At 43.3% G+C, this 20,484-nt stretch overlaps 1 protein-coding gene and 1 long non-coding RNA gene across 2 annotated transcripts in view; one reads left to right on the top strand and one right to left on the bottom strand.

Moving 5' to 3' along the window:
• Positions 1–18,233, bottom strand: part of Pdcl2 (phosducin-like 2) — a 20,673-nt gene extending 2,440 nt beyond the window's left edge. The window contains exons 1-5 of the mRNA NM_001399023.1: positions 18,097–18,233; positions 12,204–12,324; positions 11,594–11,684; positions 5,122–5,265; positions 3,758–3,966 (exon numbers count right to left, since the gene is read on the bottom strand). Coding sequence (NP_001385952.1) covers positions 3,758–3,966; positions 5,122–5,265; positions 11,594–11,684; positions 12,204–12,324; positions 18,097–18,102 — 571 coding nt within the window. The 5' untranslated portion in view covers positions 18,103–18,233. The remainder of the gene's footprint in view (positions 1–3,757; positions 3,967–5,121; positions 5,266–11,593; positions 11,685–12,203; positions 12,325–18,096) is intronic.
• Positions 10,161–10,619, top strand: LOC120096594 (uncharacterized). Its single transcript, XR_015637393.1, has 2 exons — positions 10,161–10,250; positions 10,392–10,619. It is a non-coding gene; the product is annotated as an uncharacterized LOC120096594 (long non-coding RNA).
• Positions 18,234–20,484: the final 2,251 nt, after the last annotated feature.

Genomic DNA, 20,484 nt, shown 5'->3' with positions numbered 1-20,484 from the left:
AAATTGCAAGGCAAGGCAACACATCTGTACTTCTACCACTGGAGATGCTAAAGTGGAAGGATCACAAGTTCAAGGCCAACTTGGGCAAGATTCCCTTCTCAAAAAGAAATGTGTAGAATATGTTGAGAAAGATGATTAAGGGTGCAAAAATTCACATTATGTATACTTTACAGTTTAAAAATAAATTTAAAGAGAGAGGGGCATGAAATTTCAGTAAATGGCATTAGGGCAACAGAATAAAACTAGACCCATTCTTTTTAATACTTAACTACAATGTTATTTAAGACCTAAGTAAAAAATAAAGCTATTAAAAGAAAATATAGGGGGATAATATAATAGTATTTTTAAAGGGAAGCATGGTAAGTATAATCTAAAAAGATCGATAAATTTCGCTATCCTAATATAACTTTTGCCTGACAATTAAAACGTACACCTAGACCTAGAGCTTAGCTGTTTGAGAGGCAAAAGAAAGACTGTTTGAGCCTAAGAGTCTGAAGCCAGACTTTGTATCAAGGGGGCGGGGGAGCAATGTTGGCCTGCAAGTGTAACTCAGTGGTAAAGAGCTTGGCTCAACCACATATACCCCACACATATACCCAGGGAAGAGCAGCCTGAGGCAGTAAGCTCCCGAGAACCTGTGAGGGATGTGGTAGAAGCAGTGGGCAGAGCTCCACACACTCGTCACTCAACAAAAAGACAAAGCATGAACAAATGACCTACTAAAGAACGCTTCACTCCACTACTATTCCAAATTTAAACAGCACAGGCTATTTTTGTAGCACTGACATTATAACTCAGAGGTAGAACACTTGTCTAGTATGCTCATGGCCCTGGGGTCAATCCTCAATATTGCCAAAACCCAACACCATATATCCTCCAGCTTGACCAAATCATGCCAGCAAAACAATTTTAAGATCTGATATGTGGAAAGTCGCATACAGAGCCAGTAAGGGGAGACGTCAATACTCTCATTGGTAAAGCCTCTGCTTCTCTCCCTGTTGCTGTGATAAAATACTCTGGTAGAAGAAACGTAAGGGAGAAAGGGTCTCCTGGGTTCACAGTTCCAGGCTAGAGTCCATTGTGTGTGCACTTAGGGGAGAGCAGTGAGTACATGCGTTCAGCTGGCTTTCTCACTCGGACACACTCCAGCATCCTCTGCCCTGGGAACAGTAGCACCTCCCAACTGACATAATAAGCAAGTCCCTCTGAGACATTCCCAAAGTCCGGCTCTCAGCTGGTACTAACTTTTATCAAGTAGACAGTTAACACTATCGCAGACACCTTCCTAGTACAGTTAAAAAGTGAAAAATCGGGCTGGAGAGATGGCTCAGCAGTTAAGAGCACTGACTGCTCTTCCAGAGGTCCTGAGTTCAATTCCCAGCAACCACATGGTGGCTGACAACCATCTGTAAAGAGATCCGATGCCCTCTTCTGGTATGTCTGAAGACAGCTACAGTATTATTATTTATATAATAAATGAATAAATCTATAAAAAAAAGTGAAAACTCCAAAAAGATTTTTTTTTTTTACTTCTGGGCACAAGGATGGTCAAGAAGAACGGTCATTAGAAAACTAAGATTAGGGGTTGGGGATTTAGGTGAGCGGTAGAGCGCTTGCCTAGCAAGCCCTGGGTTCGGTCCCCAGCTCCAAAAAAAGAAAACTAAGATCAGGTCACATCCTCTCAGAAAGGGAACGACAAACACAAAAAGTGTACTTAATGAGAGAAGGATACAATTTAAAGTTATTAAGACATGAAGAAAGAAGTTTAGAAAACTATCATTGAGGTTTAAATATGTTTCAGGATGATATACTGCCATTTACTGAATAGTTTCAAATGTGTAATATAAACACTCCTTACATTTCTATGTGTATACATGTGTATATGTGTTGTGTGTCTGTGTGCGTGTGTATTAGTTTGAGTGCTAAAATACATATATGTATATTCATGTGTATATTATGGCTAAAGAGTAAGAAAATGATTCAGGGGGTTGGGGATTTAGCTCAGCGGTAGAGCACTTGCCTAGCAAGTGCAAGGCCCTGGGTTCGGTCCCCAGCTCAAAAAAAAAAAAAAAAGAAAAGAAAATGATTCAGCCCCTCAAAACATAAATATAGAATGATCATATGACCTAGCAATAGAATTTTGGGTTTATTTCCAAAATTATTGAATAGATAATCTGTACATCCATTTTTAGCAGCATTATTCATAACAATCAAGATGTTCACCCATCGATGAAGGATGTATACCTATGCAGACACTGGGACACTGTTCCGACCTAATTGGAAGGGATGAGCCTTGACCACTGTGTTGAGCGATGCTTATAAACAGGCACGAAGGGGAAAAGCCCCAGTGTTGTTCTACTTCTATGATGTGTCTTAGGTCATCAGCTTTCTAAAGACAAAAAGTAGATTGGTAGCTTCCAGGGATGGGAGTGTGGTGGTTTGAATATGTTTGGCTAAATAGTGGAGGTGTGGCCTTGTTGGAGTAGGTGTGGCCTTGGAAGAAGTGTGTCACTATGGGGATGGGCTTTGAAGACCCTCATCCTGGCTGCCTGGAAGTCAGTCTTCTAGCGGCCTTCAGATGAAGATGTAGAACTCTCAGCTCCTCCTGCACCATGCCTGCCAAGATGCAGCCATGCTCCTGCCTTGGTGATAATGGACTGAACCTCTGAACCTGTAAGCCAGCCCCAATTAAATATTGTCCTTTCTAAGAGTTGTCTTGGCCATGGTGTCTGTTCACAGTAGTAAAACCCTCAGACAAGGAGGGAAGGTTCCTGTTTAATGTGTCTAGAGTTTCATTATACAAGATGCTAAGAACTGTAGAGATGGATGAAAGTGACAGCAACACACGATATGAATGCTTCAGCTTCATGAAGTAGGTTAAAATGGTATCCAGGCATCCAAAAGACAAAGGGATAACTTCAGGAGGAAAAAAGGTTTAAAAAGAGTCCTATGCTATATGCTATAAGAAAGAAAGTAATAGAAAGAAGACTGTTTTTCCTCACCTGTTCCAGAGATGAAGACTCATGGGGAGTTATCAATCAACAAAGCAGGGTGCCATGGAGAATGCGCAGGGCAGAAAGTGCACAGAGAAGAGGAAGAGTCCAGGAGTATGTGGAGGTCGGGGTAAATGCAAGTGAGGAGGCCCTGGGGGCTAGGGATTAGACCAGGAGGATAAGTAAAGATAAGGGATGTAGGTACAAGGAAGGACTATTCCAGACAGTGTGAGCACAGAGGGCTGTCTGGGGTCTGTAGGGACTGAGCCCAGCCTGGCTAAAGCAGGCATTATACAGAACTGCCAAAGCGTTACAGAGATGGACTGGATTCTACACCTGATGATTTACACTTTAAAGTTATTTTAGACATTAGGAATTTTAAGAGAAAGGTGCTATGATATAAATGACAAGAGGACAGCTGCTGTGGAGAGAATTAACAAGGGAATTGAATGGGGGCTGGAGAAATGGCTGGAGAGACAGATCCCAGCACCCACATGGCAGGTCATGGGTGGCTGTAACTCTAGTTTCAGGGACTGTGGCACCTGTTTCTGGCTTCCCTGGGCACCGCACATGCACATTGACACAGGGACACAAACACACTAGGCACACAAACTCATACACACTAAAATGATTGTTCAAATCTTAAGAAGAGAAGAAAATTAAGGGGGAAAACTTAATTTCAAAAAAATAAACTTTCATACTTGTTCATCTAGAGAAGTTTTCACTCGTTAGTTTTGTAAACATTTAGAAACAGACATCATTACCTTCTAGCTTGAGATTTATCCCTCCACATTCTATAACTCCAATGAATTTGCCTTCTATCTGACCATTTTTATAAACAAAAATTGTTGGTAAACAGTTGTCATGGTAGTGTTCAATGCAGCTATTCACGATGGCTTTAACAAATTTGGTTTCTGGAAACTTTCTTGCTAGGACACTCAGATGCTGGTTAACCACCAAACACATTGGGACACTAAAGAGAGAATATACACAGTATACTTCAAACACAGACCACTGTTCTTAGGCTAGTAAAATTAATAAAATCTCTTTTTTTGCACAATATAGATCTTTACTTTTTATGTAAAAGCATATTTATGTCCTGTGCTGTGACCTTTAACAAAGATGTTCTGTATTAGAGTCCTCTGATTTTTGTTGGAAATTCCACTACTGTCTGGGAATGATGCTAGTACCATGGGAGTCTGGTACCTAATTTGGTAAACTGTATTCCACTTAGCATCACTTTGAGCCAGTTCCTAGATGAAAGACCATAGAAACACAAAGAAAAACTATGATGTGTGTAGGGAGTCTGGGTCAGGCCTAGGCTGGAGTGCAAGGATCTGACACTTGTCACTGACTGGGCTAATGTCCCAGGTGCTCATATCCAGAGTTCTTCATTTCACACTTCTTTGACTCCCCTTACACTAATTGATCATTTCACCACAGTCTTCCACTTCCTGAATCCCAGTGCCCAGAGTAATTTCTCATCTAAAATTTAAAACTGACTGAAAGCAGGATCCCAACCTTCCAGTGCTCCCTGCTTCATTCATCACAGAACCCACCCACCCTCCAACCCACTCCTAGTCTATCAGGATGAGCTTGAGCAGATGAGGTCAGAGCTGACCCCGCCCACCCACCCCCAAACATACACCTTCACTTTCTTCCACACCCCTTGGCTTTAGTTTGCTTGTCTCTCCTGGACTCTCACTTTCCCTTCTCCGAAGACTTGCCTAACAAGCAGGACACCCAGGGGTTGATCCCCAGTACACCGTAAAACACATCTGATGCCGCTCACTAGTCTCCAACTCCGGCCAGTGGAAGGAGGGTCATGAATTCAAGACCATGCTTGGCCAAGTTTGAGCACAGATAAGCAGGGAAGGAGAGGACAGATATAGATCTTAATTGCCAAACAGTGATAATTTTTCTTACAAATGTAACATTCTATAGATTAGAAATGAAAATATTTTAGCATACTTAATTCAATCCCTAAAGATAAAAATTCTATAATGTATTCATGTGAATACATGTTTCTCTTTCTTAAATATTCCTCATCATAGTCATCACAGACCTTAAAGCTAGGAGTGTTTTGAAAGAATCACAACACCAGCATTCTGAAGTATTGTATGATTACCTTGATCTGTATAGATGAATTATAACCCACAAGTCTTTTTCTGCATTTGTGACTTCATTTACATACTGATTTCCAGAAATTTCTCTCAATTCCCCAAATTTTTGTTTCTTCGTGAGTGCTTTCCATTCCTGTAACCGCTTTTCTCTACAAAAAAATTACACAAATATTACATTCTTTTATTTTATTCTCTCCCTCCCTCTCTCTCTCCGAGTATGTGTGTGTGTGTGTGTGTGTGTGTGTGTGTGTCTGTCTGTCTGTCTGTCTGTCTGTCTGTCTGTCTGTGAGTTTGTGTTCCAGGTGCTTGCATGTGCTTAAGGAGGCCAAGGGGCCCCTGATTCCCTTGTATTGGAGTTATAGTCAGTTATGAGCCATCTGATGGGGGCTCCAGGAACTGAACCCAGGTCCTCTGCAACGTTAGTAAGCATTCATAACAACTGAACAATCTCTCATCCCCAAAGTGTTTTTTATGGTCAATCAATATCCAGTAATAATTTAGAGTAATGAATGTGATCCCCATACATATCAACACTGTGAATGACTGACTGACCCCTAAGGAGCGTAGAAATCCATTCCTCTTTTTGTATGAGAATTGGCACTAATGTATGTATGGCGATGGTAAGAACTTTACTACTGACTTTGAAATTATTTTTACTTAAGACTAGGTGTTGTGTAACAGATTTCTGGAGATTGAAACATTCCAACCTGCAGAGAAACTCCTTAAGCAAGAAGGTAAAAAACTCAAAAATAGCTTTCAGGAAGTCCCTGAAATTGACTAGATTCACTAGGCTCCTCCCTGCCAGTGTAAGTAGTAAACACTGCAAGGAAGACTCTCAGACAAGCAATGCCTCAAAGAAGACCCTCAGACCAGACCAGTTGCCTGGAAGAGGTTTAGATCAATTGATGGACATGGGAGAAGAGACTCGTGACCCTGCTGAGCTGCCTGCAGGCCGTGCAATGTGCTCTGGGCTCCCAGCTTTGTGAGCTGAACCCATGGGGGGGGGGGTGTCCATTGGTGATGCAACTGTCTTTGAGTCACTTCTGCTCCTGTGAGTAGCCCCAGTGAAACTCATTGGTTCACTGTTGGACTCTGGCACTTTCTTCTACTGTGGGTTTTCCATCTGGGGTGAGTAGACATGTTTCCTACCTCTCCAGGACAAGTTCTGTCGCACAACAGTAGGTCATTTAGGTATTGGGCCCGCAAATTATTTTTCTTTTCTTTTTTTCTTTTTCTTTCCTTTCCTTTCTTTCCTTTTTTTTTTTAACAAAATTATTTATTTGTATTATGTGCATGAGTATTTTGCCTGCATGTATGTCTGTGCACTGCATCCATGCTTGCAAAGGCCAAAAGGGTGCATTAGATCCCCAAGAGCTGGAATTACAGATGTTTGTAAGCAGCCATCATGTGGGTGCCAGGAGCTATGCTTGAGTCCTCTGGAGAAACAGCCAGTGCTCACAACCTCTGATCCATCTCCCCGCCTGCTGCAAATTCTTGTGTACCAAAAAGTTTTTTTATCAGTGACTAAACACTCTGAGTAACAGTATACTGTTGAGGCTTGTGGCATTGTCAGGCACGACTTTAAGTGCGCTAACTAATTTAGTCCTTACAAACATTGATGAAGTCAGTACTATTACCCCCAGTTATATGCCTATAAAATAGCAGGCTGTTATGTAGCCCAAAGCCTTTGTGGACATTATTAAAATAAATTAATTACAGGTAGTGGCAGCAAGGAGATGTTTAAGAATCTGACCTCTACCATCAGATTAAACAGGGTTTAAATGCTAGGAACCTGACCTCTACCATCAGACTAAACAGGGTTTAAATGTCCGCTCCAGCAGTGGGCAACTTATTTACCTTCAGATTCTATTTTCTTTATCTTTGCATGACAAAACCCACTAATACCCCGTCACATGGGACCACTGGGTATTAAGTGATGTAACAGGAGATCTTCACCATCAACCCGACTGCAGTAGGAGCCACCCTGCATATGCTGGGAGAGGGTGGCATTTCCAGAAAGGGCTGAGGAAGGAGGGAAGGTCAGTCCTGAATGTAGCAGGCACTGTTCCATGGGCAGGGGCCGGGGCCGTCTAAGGAGGAGGGAGCGAGCTGAGCTGCCATGTTCATCTCCACCTCCTCCAGTTCCTGCAGCCATGATGTGACTACCATGTCGGACTGTGCCCTCAGCCAATAGACCAAAACCAACCTTTCTTTCCTTGGGTTGCCTCTGTGAGGTGTTGTCACGGCAGGAAGAGACGGAATGTGGTGACTTCTCAGCAGTGTGTGCCAGGTGGGGCTGATAAATGTTTATTATTTATTCATTCACATGGAATGTTAAACCCTGGTCCATAACTCTCAAAGTCTGCATAGTTTGATGATTAAGCCATGCTTGGTTTATTAAGTAAACGCGAGTAGCTACAACACACCTATAGGTTCCTATGTTTCAGTTTGCTAAGGGCACTTCCTCATGTTTCTGTTTATAACGCCATCTTATTTTCTGTATTCTTTTAGAAATGGTTACATTTTAGTATATGTATATATGTATGTGTGTGCCTATGTACGTGTGCATGCGCATACCTGTGCATGCCATTGCACATGTGTGGAGCTCAGACACTATCTTGCAGGAGTTGGTCCTCTCCTTCCAGCAGACGGGTTTCAGGGAACAAACTGGAGGCATGGATGCTAGCATTCTGTCTAAGCTCCACCCCCACAGTTACCTGGCAACCTAGGTATGACTGACACTATAAAGGAGCCTGCTAGCCTCCTCCCCTCCCCCTCCCCCTCTCTGTCCCCTCTCTCCCTCTATTCCCTTCCCCACTTCTCACCACCTGCCCACGGCCAGCCTGTACTCTTCTCTCTCTCTCTCTCTCTCTCTCTCTCTCTCTCTCTCTCTCTCTCTCTCTCTCTTTCTCTTTCCCCCTGTGCCCCTACTACTCTCTTCAGTCCCCTCCCCATTCCCTGAATAAACTCTATTCTATACTATAGGTCCTGTGGCTGGTCCCTCAGTGGGAAAGAATACCTCAGCATGGGCCTGCTGCTGTACCCCCTTCTCCCAGACCCCCATAGAACATAATCCCCCCCTCTTTATCCTTTTATTAACACAACATTGGTGCCCAAACCGGGGATGAATCCTCCCTTTATCTTTTATAAACACCTCCATGGGGATTGGCTGCAAGTACCCACTGGGCCATTCCACTGGCCCTCGTTTTCTGCATTCTTGATGTTCTGGAATCTAGAACTTCGCTAATCCTTCGGGGAATACTCGCTCAGAACTAGCTGGCTCCAAGAGAAAGAACAAACACTTGCCAGACAACACCTCCTTCAAATGCCAGACAGCTAGCCAGCTCTGAGAGCACGTCCTCGGTTGCCTTTTATTTTCTCTGATTTTTTGAGGCAAGGTCTGGCTATGTTGCTGGGACTGGTCTCAGACTCCCTGGCTCAGCTAATCCTTCTACCTTAGCCTCACAAGTGTCTTTGGGCACGTGCCACCATGCCTGGTGTCAATCTGTTCTTTCTGTGGTTGTTGTTTTGTTTTTTTCATATAAGGCTCCCTGCCCTAGTCATCCTAGAACCCAGGACCACGCAGAACCCAGCTAAATGATTCAACTGGCCAATCATAAGCCTGCCCACTACTGCCTTGCGTGTCCATTCCCACAAGGAAGCACAGCAGAGGCTGTGTCAGGGATTTTCTTGAGGCTTTTGATCCTGACCTATTCAGGTGCTTCCTTTGTGGCCCCATGTGCCGAGGTGCGGCCCTTCCTCAGGAGAATGGTAACTTCGGTGGCAATCACGTCCCGATCACACTAGTATTAAAGCAAACAAAGCCTCCCGAGCCAGCTTCAGAACACGGTGGCCTCATTTTGCATGTTAGAAGCAGCCGGTTGAAAAGTCACTTTGCGTAACAATGAAGTCAAACACTATGAAACCCAAGGAGAATAACAATAGGTCTGCAGCTAGGTCCCTTCTTATTGGTACAACTGTCAACCTCTCCCTCCCCCTCATCTTCCCTTGCTATTTCACTGGAAAGGTTAACACATGGGCGTTAGGCCTGCCATCAGAAAGAGGAAGCTGTTCTGTGGCCTGCATTTTGCACTGAACAATCAAAGCAATTGTGATTCTCTACACAGACAGAAAGCCCTCTAGCTATTGAGGCAGAAAGGAACTTAACCTGGGAAATTAAGCACTTTGCAAACTTTCTGAGGAGGAGGAGGCCTTAGGCTGGCCAACCAGGAATGACTCCCTGAACAACACTGCAAAACTGGTCTGCCAAGGCTTTCTCTGCTGCAATCCAGAAACTGGGGAATCTAGATTCCAACTGTTGGCCCAAGTATCATATTACTCTGAGACTCAGAGGCACAATGACAACTGCTGGCACCAGGAATCAGGCTCCCTAGCAACGACGGGAGGATGAGAAACCGAAGCCAGAGCAATGGCTCCAGTGTTATGACACACATTCTAGGTCCACTTAAATAAGCTTTAGGTTTATTTATTTATTGCTCTCCATTTACTATAGCGCTGAGCTCAAACACATGTTACCCTTGCTGCTTTAGCTTCTAGCTCCTGGGCCACTGTAACTTGCATCATGAGAAAGAGGAAGAAGCTATGTCAAAGAAGACACTTTAGTGTATTTACCACCGAAGTATGCTGCAGATCTGTTCACTGGCGAGTCTAGATTTTTTCCCCTTTTAGTTGTAGGAACCTTGGGTTTAATGAATTCACTTGCTATTTCACAGCCAGCTATCTACCCAGTGGCACTGATGTCCCTAATTTGTAGACTAAGTTATTTGTCACCTCTTTATCTTACCCCTCGGCTCTGTTAGAACCTACGTATCATTCTGGATTCCTCTTTGCAGCTTGCAGGAAGACTACTCTTGCAAGCCTCCTTGGGAGACTAGATTGCAACCAACGAGAGAGGAGTGAGCGTGCCGTATCTGTTTCTGGTACTCAGTCCTCAGGTGTCCTGGGCAGTGTCCACACAGATCCCTGACTCCCATGGAATTCTGAGGTACAGTGTTCTAAATTCTGATGTAGCAAAGTGTCCAGGCCACAGTCACTGCCTGGGAAAGAGCCGCCCAAGGGAGCTGCAGGACATGGATCAAAAAGTGAAGGAGCTTGAAGGAGGAAGAGGAGGCAGGTGGGTCTCTGAGTTCCAGGACAACCAGGGCTATGCAGAAAAACCCTGTCTGGAAAAGCAAAACCAAAACAGTTGAAAAACAATCACCATGATTTAACTCAAATATTTTTTAATTTATTTTTATTTTATTTGTGTATATAGATGTTCTGCGTACAGGTATCTGTGCGCCACTTGTTTGCCTGCTGCCTATGGAAGACAGAAGAAGGGGTCAGATCCCGTGAAACTGGAGATGGCTGTGAGCCTCCATGGGCAATGCTAGGAACCCAGGTCCTCTGAAAGATCAGCCAGTGTTCCAGACCACTGAGCCACCTCTCCAGTCTCAATCAGGTTTTTGATCCACACAAATAAACCCTGTATTCATTTACAGTTCCCTCCTATTTGTACCAAGAGCTGATACGCAACAATTTCCTTTCTATTTATACAGCCTTTTTTTTTCTGATTTGATTCTTATGATATTTTCAAAGTTCATGTGTCTTGTAGCTATTGTAGCACCAAGGCCAGTGATAAGAGAGAGGGTTTGTTTGGGCCCGTGGTTCCAGAGGCTTGACAGTGCATCATGGCACCCAGGCACGGCAGCCAGAGCAGCAAACTGAGAACTCACATCCTCAGCTGCAAGGGCAAAGCAGAGAGACAGTCCCCCCAGAAACAGGACTATGAATTCTCAAAACCCACCCACAGGGAGGTAGTTCCCCATCGAGGCTGTGCCTACTTCCCTAGACAGAATCACCAAATGGAGACCAGATGTTCAAAGATCTGAGCCCATGAGGGAAAAAAAAAAATTCCTACACATTTCATACTACAAGAGCCGCAGGTAACAACCCTCTAGGGAAATTAAAGAAAATTTACTAAAATGAAAAACACACTGGAGGGTTTCACAAATGTAAGCAGGCAAAAGAAAGAATCAGAAGATCAAAGGGGAGGAAGGACTATTGCTATTATTAACCCAGAAGCACTGACTTAAAAGGAGAACGAAGAGTGAACACTGTCTAAAGGGCCTGCGGGTCCCTGTCCAGCAGGTCAGCCTAGTATTATGGGAGCCCCAAAGCAGCAGACACGTAGAGAGACTCACAGTGCTTTCAGAACTCTTGGCTAACAGCTTCCCTAACGTGACTAAAGATGCAAGTTCAAAATGCAACACACCAGATACACTGCAAGTAGGATAAACCCAAAGATACCCACGTGCTGACACAACTGAGTCAAAAGGCAGAATCGTGAAAGCAGCAAGAGAAAAGCACGTTGTGGCATTAAGTAGATTTTTGTAAGCCTGTCAGCCACGTTCCCATGTAAAGACCCCACAGCACCACACTGTATATATATAAATGTATAAATATATGTATAAATACCTATATATTTCTATAGCTTTTATGTCTTCTTCATCAAATTCGTCTTCTGCTTCTTTCAGCTGTGCAAGTGTCATCTTCTCATATGGCTTAACTAAAATGGAAATCTTAGGTGATCAAACTGCACAAACATTATTTTTACTTTACAATCAACATCTAGAAAACAAAACAAAGCAAATAAACAAACAAAAAACTCCCAAACTACAACCCAAACTGTAATGTAATGGAAGCATTTTTTGTTTGTTTGTTTGTTTGTTTGTTTGTTCCCTCAAAGTTCACAGAACTGACAGGACACTTGCAAGAGTAGATGGGAAAATCAATTAGATCCCATAAATTTAGGTTTTCCCCAAGTACGCGTGAAAGGACTAATGATTAAGATACTATATAGATGAACAAAAAAAAGGTGACTCGAAGAATAGGTAGACAAACGTCTCTGGTTTCATAGCATTGTCTCTGCACTTTTATTAATGGACATGTGCCTTTCGACATACAAATCAGCCATTTTGATCGACAGGCAGCATGAATATTAAATGGTATCTATTCCCTCTCCTGTGTTTCATGAGGTATATTTTACTCCCTTCAGTGCATGCCTCCTTCATGCAGCCCCACGTACCCATTGCTTCCTCCTGTAAGCGCAACACCATCTCTTCAATTTCATCTTTTGGTTCTTCTTTTGGAGGAAGAATGCCAAAATTCCTTAAAATTTCATTCCATTCTGTATCTTCATTTGGATCCTACACACACAAAAAAGAGTCTTTTAGCATAGTTGTGCAGTGTAAAATGGGCTGATAAAACTGACAGGCATCGGCCCGTCACATACAGAGCTGTCTGTGGAGCTGAGGTTTCAGGAACAAGCCTGCTTCTCCCACCAAAAATGGGGCCGCGTGCTGTGATTAGCAGGGCACGTCTGTCTTCAGCGGACAGAGACGTCTGTAAAAGGATCGTCTAAGAGGATGGCCAGCCGGCTGATCTGGTAAAGGCATTAACTCAGCACACAACCCTGCTGACCTGAGTTAGGTTTCCAGCACCAAAATGTTGGCTCACGATCATCCCAAACTCCATTTGTGGGGGGCCCAATGTCCTGAGCTCCACGGGCACGGCATGCACATGGCGTAGATACATACGTGTTTGCCGTTCTGGTCAGGGTCTGTTGCTGTGATGAGACAGCAATCACAATGACAGTCACAAGGAATTTGGGAAAGGGTTTATTTTAGCTTACAGCTTACAGTCCTGTGTGAGCCAGGAAATTAGTGATTCCCCAGTGTGTACATTTCTGCTTCTCCTTGCTTTTGGAAATATATACGTTTAGAGATTTTCAGACACTAAAAATGTCAAGAATGGTATACATCAAGGTCCTACCAGCTTTTCTCAATTTCATAGCTTTAGAAGAAAACACTGGCCTTGAACAATGGCTTTACCTTCAATATGCGTATCTTTGACTCCTAGGGGCAGATATTTTGAACTAACGTCTGATGGGCAGCAGCGCCATGTTTTCAATGAGGCGGGTGTTGTGGCCTGTCACAGGAGACTAGCAAGTCAGCATCTCACTTTCAACCCAGAGGAACATAGCCCAGAGCTTGTGAGCCTGAGCAGTGTGCAAAAGTGATTTTAGTTGTTTTGGCTTCAAGATATTTATGATTTATTTATTTATTTATGATTTCTGTGCGTGCGTGTATACACGTGTGTGTATACGTGTGTGAATCTATGTGCACCACACACTCATGCTGTGCCCACAGAAGCAGAGGGCATTAGACTCCCTGAAACAGGATTCACATGTGGTTGTGAGCACTCTGTGGGAAAACTGGAAGTGTTCTTAACACTAGGCAATCTCTCCAGCCTCCTTTTTTAATTTTTAAATTGAAAATGATATTTATTTTCATACAATATATTCTGATCATTGTTTCCTCTCCCTCGAATCCTCCCAGGTTCTCTTGGCCCATCCAACTCCACACCTTTAGAACACAGGCAAAACCAAAACTGGAATAATAATAAAAAAAGAAAAAAGAATGGTAGACACACACACACAGATACACAGACACACAGACACAGACACACACACACACACACACACACACACACACACACACAGAGAATAAAACCCATAAAACACAAAATCAGGAACCATAATACATTAGCAAAAGAGCAGTAAAAAAAAAAAAAAAAGCCCAAACAAAGCCTCTCCAGAAATTCCAGAGTGTTTTGTGTTTGCCTTCTACTACTGGGCATGAGGCCTGCCCTTAAATGTGTCTTACATACCCACTGAGACCCCCAAAGGAAAAAACTACATTGTCCTTTGCAAGTAGTTGTCAGTTAAAGGTAGCTTCTTGGTTAGGGATGAGTGACCCTCTCCACTTCCTCTCCTCAGCACCGGGGCCCCTTCTGGCCTGGACCTGTGCAGGCCCTGTGCATGCTACCTCATGCTCTGAGTTCACATGTGTGTCAGTCCTGCTGCATCTGGAAGACACTGTTTCCTTGGTATCTTCCACACCACCCCCTTCCCAGAGGTCCGAAGGGAGAGATTTGTTGAAGATAATCCACTTAGAGCTGAGTGTTCCAGGTCTCTCAGTCTCCGCACATGGTCTGGTTGTGGGTCTCTGTATCGACCCCCTCTCCCTTGCAGGAGGAAGCTTCAGTGGTAACTGAGCAAGATTCTGATCTGAGTGCAGCAGAATGGTGTTAGTGTCATTCCACCCCAGACAAGAGTATTTGGTTTTCCCCGAAGCCTGTGGCCTGTCTAGTCTTGGGGTTTTGGCAGCCCTTTTCTTTTTAAATATAAAGTCTCACTCAGACACCTAGGTTGGCTTTATGAGCCAGCAGACCCAAATATCAAGTATTTTTTACTTGAAAAAAATACATACTATAAAAACAAGCATTTTAGGCATTTATAAATGCACGGTACAGCACAGTAAAGCACAGCCATGCACACCCATCCCACATCCTTTCAGGGCTTCCCATCCCCCAGGAGGACAACTATGGTGACCCCATGTAGATATAGATTCCTTAGCTTTTATTTCATCTTTAAACATTTCTATGGGCTGGGCAGAGAAACATAGATCACTTCAGGTTTGTCCCAAGTTATTAACAAACTCATCTCTCCCCTTGAGCTGATTTACATCCTTTTCTCTTAACGAAGGCAAGCATTTGTTTCCAATCCAAGCATTACACCTAGGTGACAGGGGTGCCCCATCTACAGTATTAAGGGCCGTGTCTTCACTTTTCTGTCTTCTTTGTTTCTGGCCCTGGTTTATACTTTTGTTCACGTAAGTCTTCAGTTTGTACCATTGTATTCTATTCTCTTTGGTATTAAGATAAATGGGAGTGTTTTTTATTGTTAACATGTAGAAATGTTTTTATAGAAATTTTATGGTCTTTCTTCAACTCCTTCCTGTAGACGTTTTTGGATTACAATGAGCACTTTTGTTTCATAGCTGGCTTCCGTCCATCCCAACACTGGAAATCTCTGTAAGTCATTATCCTCGCCAGCTCATGACTGCCGCCCGGTTCTTTGGGTGATCTATACCTTTGGCTGGGTTCTGCATGCTGTTTTTGAAAACTGATTGGTGGGAATTTGTAAAGACTGAACACAAAATGTTATTATAAGTCCATGGGAAAGCTGTCATGGACTAACACTACCTCAGGGGCAGGTTTGATCCCTGACCACTAATTGTCAGGACAGCCTGCCTGGGATTCCGCACACAAAGGTCTCACTTCAACCTCCTGCTTGTGTCCTATCCTTGGGTAAATCAGAGATTTCAGTTCTCACTTACTCTGCAAATTGTACCCAAGACCAAACTGCAAATGTATAAATCTTGCATGCTAAAACTGGGTTTGGAGAGTGCAAAACAGGTGTTGAGGGTGAGACACAAATTCTGGAATATAATGTAGTAAAACAGAACTTTTTTTTTTTTTTGGTTCTTTTTTTCGGAGCTGGGGACCGAACCCAGGGCCTTGTGCTTCCTAGGCAAGCGCTCTACCACTGAGCTAAATCCCCAACCACGTAAAACAGAACTTTATTAAGATGAATATCGCAATGAGGGAATCTCAGAAGGTGGGCTGAAACCCAGGTTTATATACTGTCTTCTGCTGAAACAAGAGAGGGTCCTGGGAGTTGATTTCTAGGATGAGGCTAGAAAGCAGGGAGGAGTTTGTTCATGCCCATATCAGTATCCTCTTCAGACATCATTCACTATGAATTAGAACCAGCTTTCTGCTACACACACACAAAGACTAATATACCACACCTGGAGATTTCTTTAGGGACATCAATTCCCCTTTCAAAAGAATGATTTCTGTTTTCAGAGCTTCTCTTGTAGTACCAGCTCAAAAGAATTCTTATGCTGGAGAGGTTTGGGCTGATAGCATCTGGTCTCCTACGGTCGTATCAGACTTGCCTATTCTGAGGTCCTAGGCACCTTAAGGTTCTACGGTTTTCCATTTTCCCCTTGATTCTGATGTAAGTTTTTCTTCATATTAGGTCACATCTGACACATCTAGGGGTTCCCTTTGATTCTCTTAGATGACCTTCTAGATGCATCTGCTATAGTTCCCATTCTAGACATTTTTATTTTTATTCAGAAGGATATATTGACCTAGCCAACTGTTACCAGAAATTCTAGTATCTTTTTTTCCTTGAAATTTTAGTTTTATTCTCTCTCTCTCTCGTATATATATATATATATATATATATATATATATAAAATATATGTGTATATATACACATATTAGATATATAAATATGTATATACAGATAGATTTAGATATATAGATATATACATATATAGATCTGTGTGTGTGTGTCTGTGTGTCTGTGTGTCTGTGTGTCTGTGTGTCTGTGTGTCTGTGGTTTGGGGGATGAATCACATGTGCCGTGACATGTGGAGGTCATAGGGCATTATCTTTACATGGGTCCCAGGGATCTAACTCAGGTCATAAGACTTTGCATCATTGGGGCCAGGTAGCAGGCACCTTCACCCACTGAGCCAACAATCACTTTTTAAGAACACTTTCTGCATTTCACAATCACCTGGTACTTTCTTTCCTTTAGATCTGTTGGATGCCTTACAAGAGATTACTGAAAAGAATTAGAATCATAGCCAACTTTACCCCTTCACTCCAACCAACCCAGTCTTGACGGCTGCATCTGAGACTGTGTTGTTGACCCAGGAGCCGTCCTTATGCACTGAACTGCATCTGACTTGGGTTTTTCTTATTAAAGCACTCTTCTTGGGAGTCATGGGAGTATATTCTTATAGCTGTATTCAAACTCCCCAACTGCTCTTTTCAAACTGATCTAGACTTCATTTCAATGTGACCTATTATAACAGTGTTCGAGGGCGCCCTACCTATGCTTTTAGAATTATTAAGAAATGTTATCTAGCAGAGATAAGGCCCACAATCTATTTTCACAAATGGCGAAGGTATTTTTGCCACACTGTGTGCTGTCTTTATCGTTCTCGCAAACACTCTCATAGAACAGACCTGTGTTTAAAGCATAAGGAATGCCTGCTGACTAAATCAAGGAACAACGACAACAACAATGGCTAGGAGAGGTCAGCGAGCTGCTGCTTCCCGCTGCTTCAGCGGAATTCCTGAAAAGCAGATGGAAAGCTGGGCTAGCTGTTCAAATGCACTTGCTAAAAACCAGCCCAATGCCAAAGGACCCGATCCCATGTGAACTGAGGTTAAAATGGCTTAATGAAGTGTAGGATCTACCCGACCGCCAAAAGTTCCCATGAAAACCAACCAACCAACCAACCAGAACAAAACAAAACAAAACAAAACACCGGATTCACTTCACTAGGGAGCATGGAAGAGAAATCGATTTCTTATGTCAAAAGTGAGGATTTTACTTTAAGAAAAGGAGAAAAGGGGGTGAGAAAGGTTGGAATGGAGGAACCGAGGGAGGAGATTCTTATTTTTCTAAATTAAAACTATTATAAAGAACTCGAGGGGCTGGAAAGATGGCTCATTGGTTATGGGCACTCGGTGCTCTTAAAAGAGAACCCGAGTTCAATTCCCAGCACCTATATGGTGATTTACAACCATCTGTAAGGAGTTGGTTCTCACTTTCCACTTCGTAGGTGCCGTGGATCGAACTCAGGTCATCAGGCTTGGCAGCAAACACCTTAACCCACTGAGCCAGCTCGCAGCAATGCACACCCTCCCGTGCCTTCTTTTAAAAGGACATAAAGGAACATAACTGAATCCCCCTGAGACAATGGTACTTCTTTCGTAATTAAAATTTTGCACAGCATTTGGATTTCTAGGACTGGGAGGTAAACGGCAATACTGAACACCTGTCTCTTTCAGCCTCACATCAGACTCACGAATATCGAAAAAACGGCATTCTCTCAAGACTAAACAGAGCCGCACAAAATAGCACCTACCAAGAACAAATGTTAGAACCTACCTCTGCAGACCACCCACACCATTTACACCCCTCAGCTTAGAGCTAGCTGGCTTACCCGGCTCAGGGCTCCAAGATCACCCTATGGCCTGACCCTCACCTGCATGATGTTCTCTTGTGCCCCTCAAACTTCCTCCAGGCTGGCAGAGGGAACCAGCCAGCTCTGGCCAGTGGTCTCTAACGCTCCAAGGACAGGCCAAGCACGAACGGGACCTCTGCGCATGTGCAACGGTAGCTCAGTTGCCAAGCAACGCAGAGGCTTAGTTCCTGGGTCTGTGAGCCCTTGGGCATCAGGTCCCCGGGCATCTGTCTTTAGCACTGCCTCTCCTGTTAGTCACATGGTGTTCTGTTGTGGTCCATTCAATCCTCCTGTACTATACCCGTGTCCAAGACTATTCGGCAAGGTTGAATCGAGTTTTCACAGAGAAAAAATAAATTCCTTGGGGGGGGGCGAGCACTATAGAGGAGTGCTCTGTTGGTCCCATCGTCTGTTTGGAGATGGATTTATTATTTCTTTGGTTATTTATTTATTTTTGGTTTTTTGAGACAGGGTTTCTTTGTGTAGCCCTGGCTGTGCTGGAATGTACTTTGAAAACCAGGCTGACCAGGCTGACCAGGCTGTGACTCACAGAAATCCACCTGCCTCTGCCTTCCCAAGTGTTGAGATTAAGGGCATGAACCACCACTGCCTGGCTAGAGATAGAATTTTAAGGGGCATCTAAGCACTGGCCTCAAATTACATTGTGTGCCCCGCCCCCCCATCTGAGCTTGGACCTAAAATTTCCAACAGATTCTCAAGACCATAAGCTTCAGGGGCTGCCACCACACACCTGTGATCTACCTCAGGTGGCCGAGGAAGGAGCAGGTGGGCAGAGGACAGCCCCGGCTACAAAGAACCTGTTTCAAAGAAACAAAATCACAACAAAACAAGAATCACTAAAAGAAAAAACCCCACCCTCTTTAGGAGCTCTGGCTTAGGAGAAGTAGACAGTAGGGTTCTTCTGTGTTTAAGTTAAGAAAAGGATTTTAGTAGCAAGTATTTACTAAGATCGTGGGGAAATTACTACGTAAGTGGTTATGCACCTGGTCCCAGAGATATCCTGGAGAGGATTTTAAAACAAGAGGAAAAATGTACTTAGTAACGCAATTTTAAACTTGGGTTCAGCCATGGAGCACTTCATCTGCAGTGACCAGTTAGTATTTAGTACGGATTCTACCCGTGTGTGACACTGTTCGTGAAAACACTGCCCTGTGTTTGTGTGAAGATTCTTAAAATACACAAGCAATTCATGTCTTTCTGGATTTTCTTCTAGTTTTTTCTTTTTTAGATTTATTTATTTTATGTATATGAGTACACTGTAGCTGTCTTCAGACACACCAGAAGAGGGCATTGGATCCCATTACAGATGGTTGTGAGCCACCATGTGGTTGCTGGGAATTGAACTCAGGACCTCTGGAAGAGCAGTCAGTGCTCTTAACTGCAGAGCAGTCTCTCCAGTCTGTCTTTCGGGACTTTTTAAAGAGACCCCGCTGCCTAATAATATTCAACTTTTCTTATTTTGACAAAAGAAGGTCATGAGAGGGGCAAAATATTGCACATTTTTTTTCTCATATGCAGAACTTATATTGCTATACCTATCACATATGGCATAAAACCAGAAGACAGATTATTTGGCTGGGAGAAGGGAGCCGAAAAGGGTTAGCAGGGACAGTAGGGGTTACATATGAACAAAGGCAATTCTAAATATGTATGAAATACCGCATGACTGAAAGAAATAACTTTAAAATCCAGGTCACTAGAATTACTGTGTACAGACAGCCAATGCTGCCTCATGCATGTGTGACTACAGACTAGGGGACCCTTACCATTCTGAGGCCCATTCTGCTGAGACAATTCACTCTTAAAGCAAGATTGTGACTGTTTTCCTCTCAGCTTCTTCTCAACTTATGTCCTTCCCAGGGCTTGGTAGGAAGAGTAATTCAAGAACTTTATGAAATGTGTTATTTAAATTCCCTAAGTATAGTTCCCATCAGCTCCTGGTAAGGTTCTTTTCTTCCTGGTAATGAACAAGGTTGGCTGATTTTCACTGATTGCAAGGTGAAACAGCTACAGATAAACTAACTACTCATTGCCAGGCAAACCCTTCTGATATATTTGTAGCGATCTGAAATCCATCTCGTATTAAGTAAATCATAACTTGCCTCCTCCACCATTGAATAAGCTCTAAGAGAGTTGGCACTCTCTTTGGCTGTTGTTTCATTTCTGTTTTTAAACAGAGCCTTGCTACATAGCCTAGGCTAGCCTTGAACTTAGCTTTATCTTGGCTCGGCACTTAGCTTTATCATGGCCCAGTGCTGCCATGACAGACGTGTACCACCATGCCAGTCTGCATTCTAATACTTAGAAGAGCTGATGGTTTTATCCCCCAACACAATGCGAATTGCATAAACTAAAATAGTTCACCCAACTCTCTATTAGAGATGCTAG

Source organism: Rattus norvegicus, chromosome 14, assembly GCF_021556685.1.
Source record: "Rattus norvegicus strain SHRSP/BbbUtx chromosome 14, alternate assembly SHRSP_T2T, whole genome shotgun sequence".
Classification (NCBI taxonomy): Eukaryota; Metazoa; Chordata; class Mammalia; order Rodentia; family Muridae; genus Rattus; species Rattus norvegicus.
This window is presented reverse-complemented; position numbering and strand designations above follow the sequence as displayed.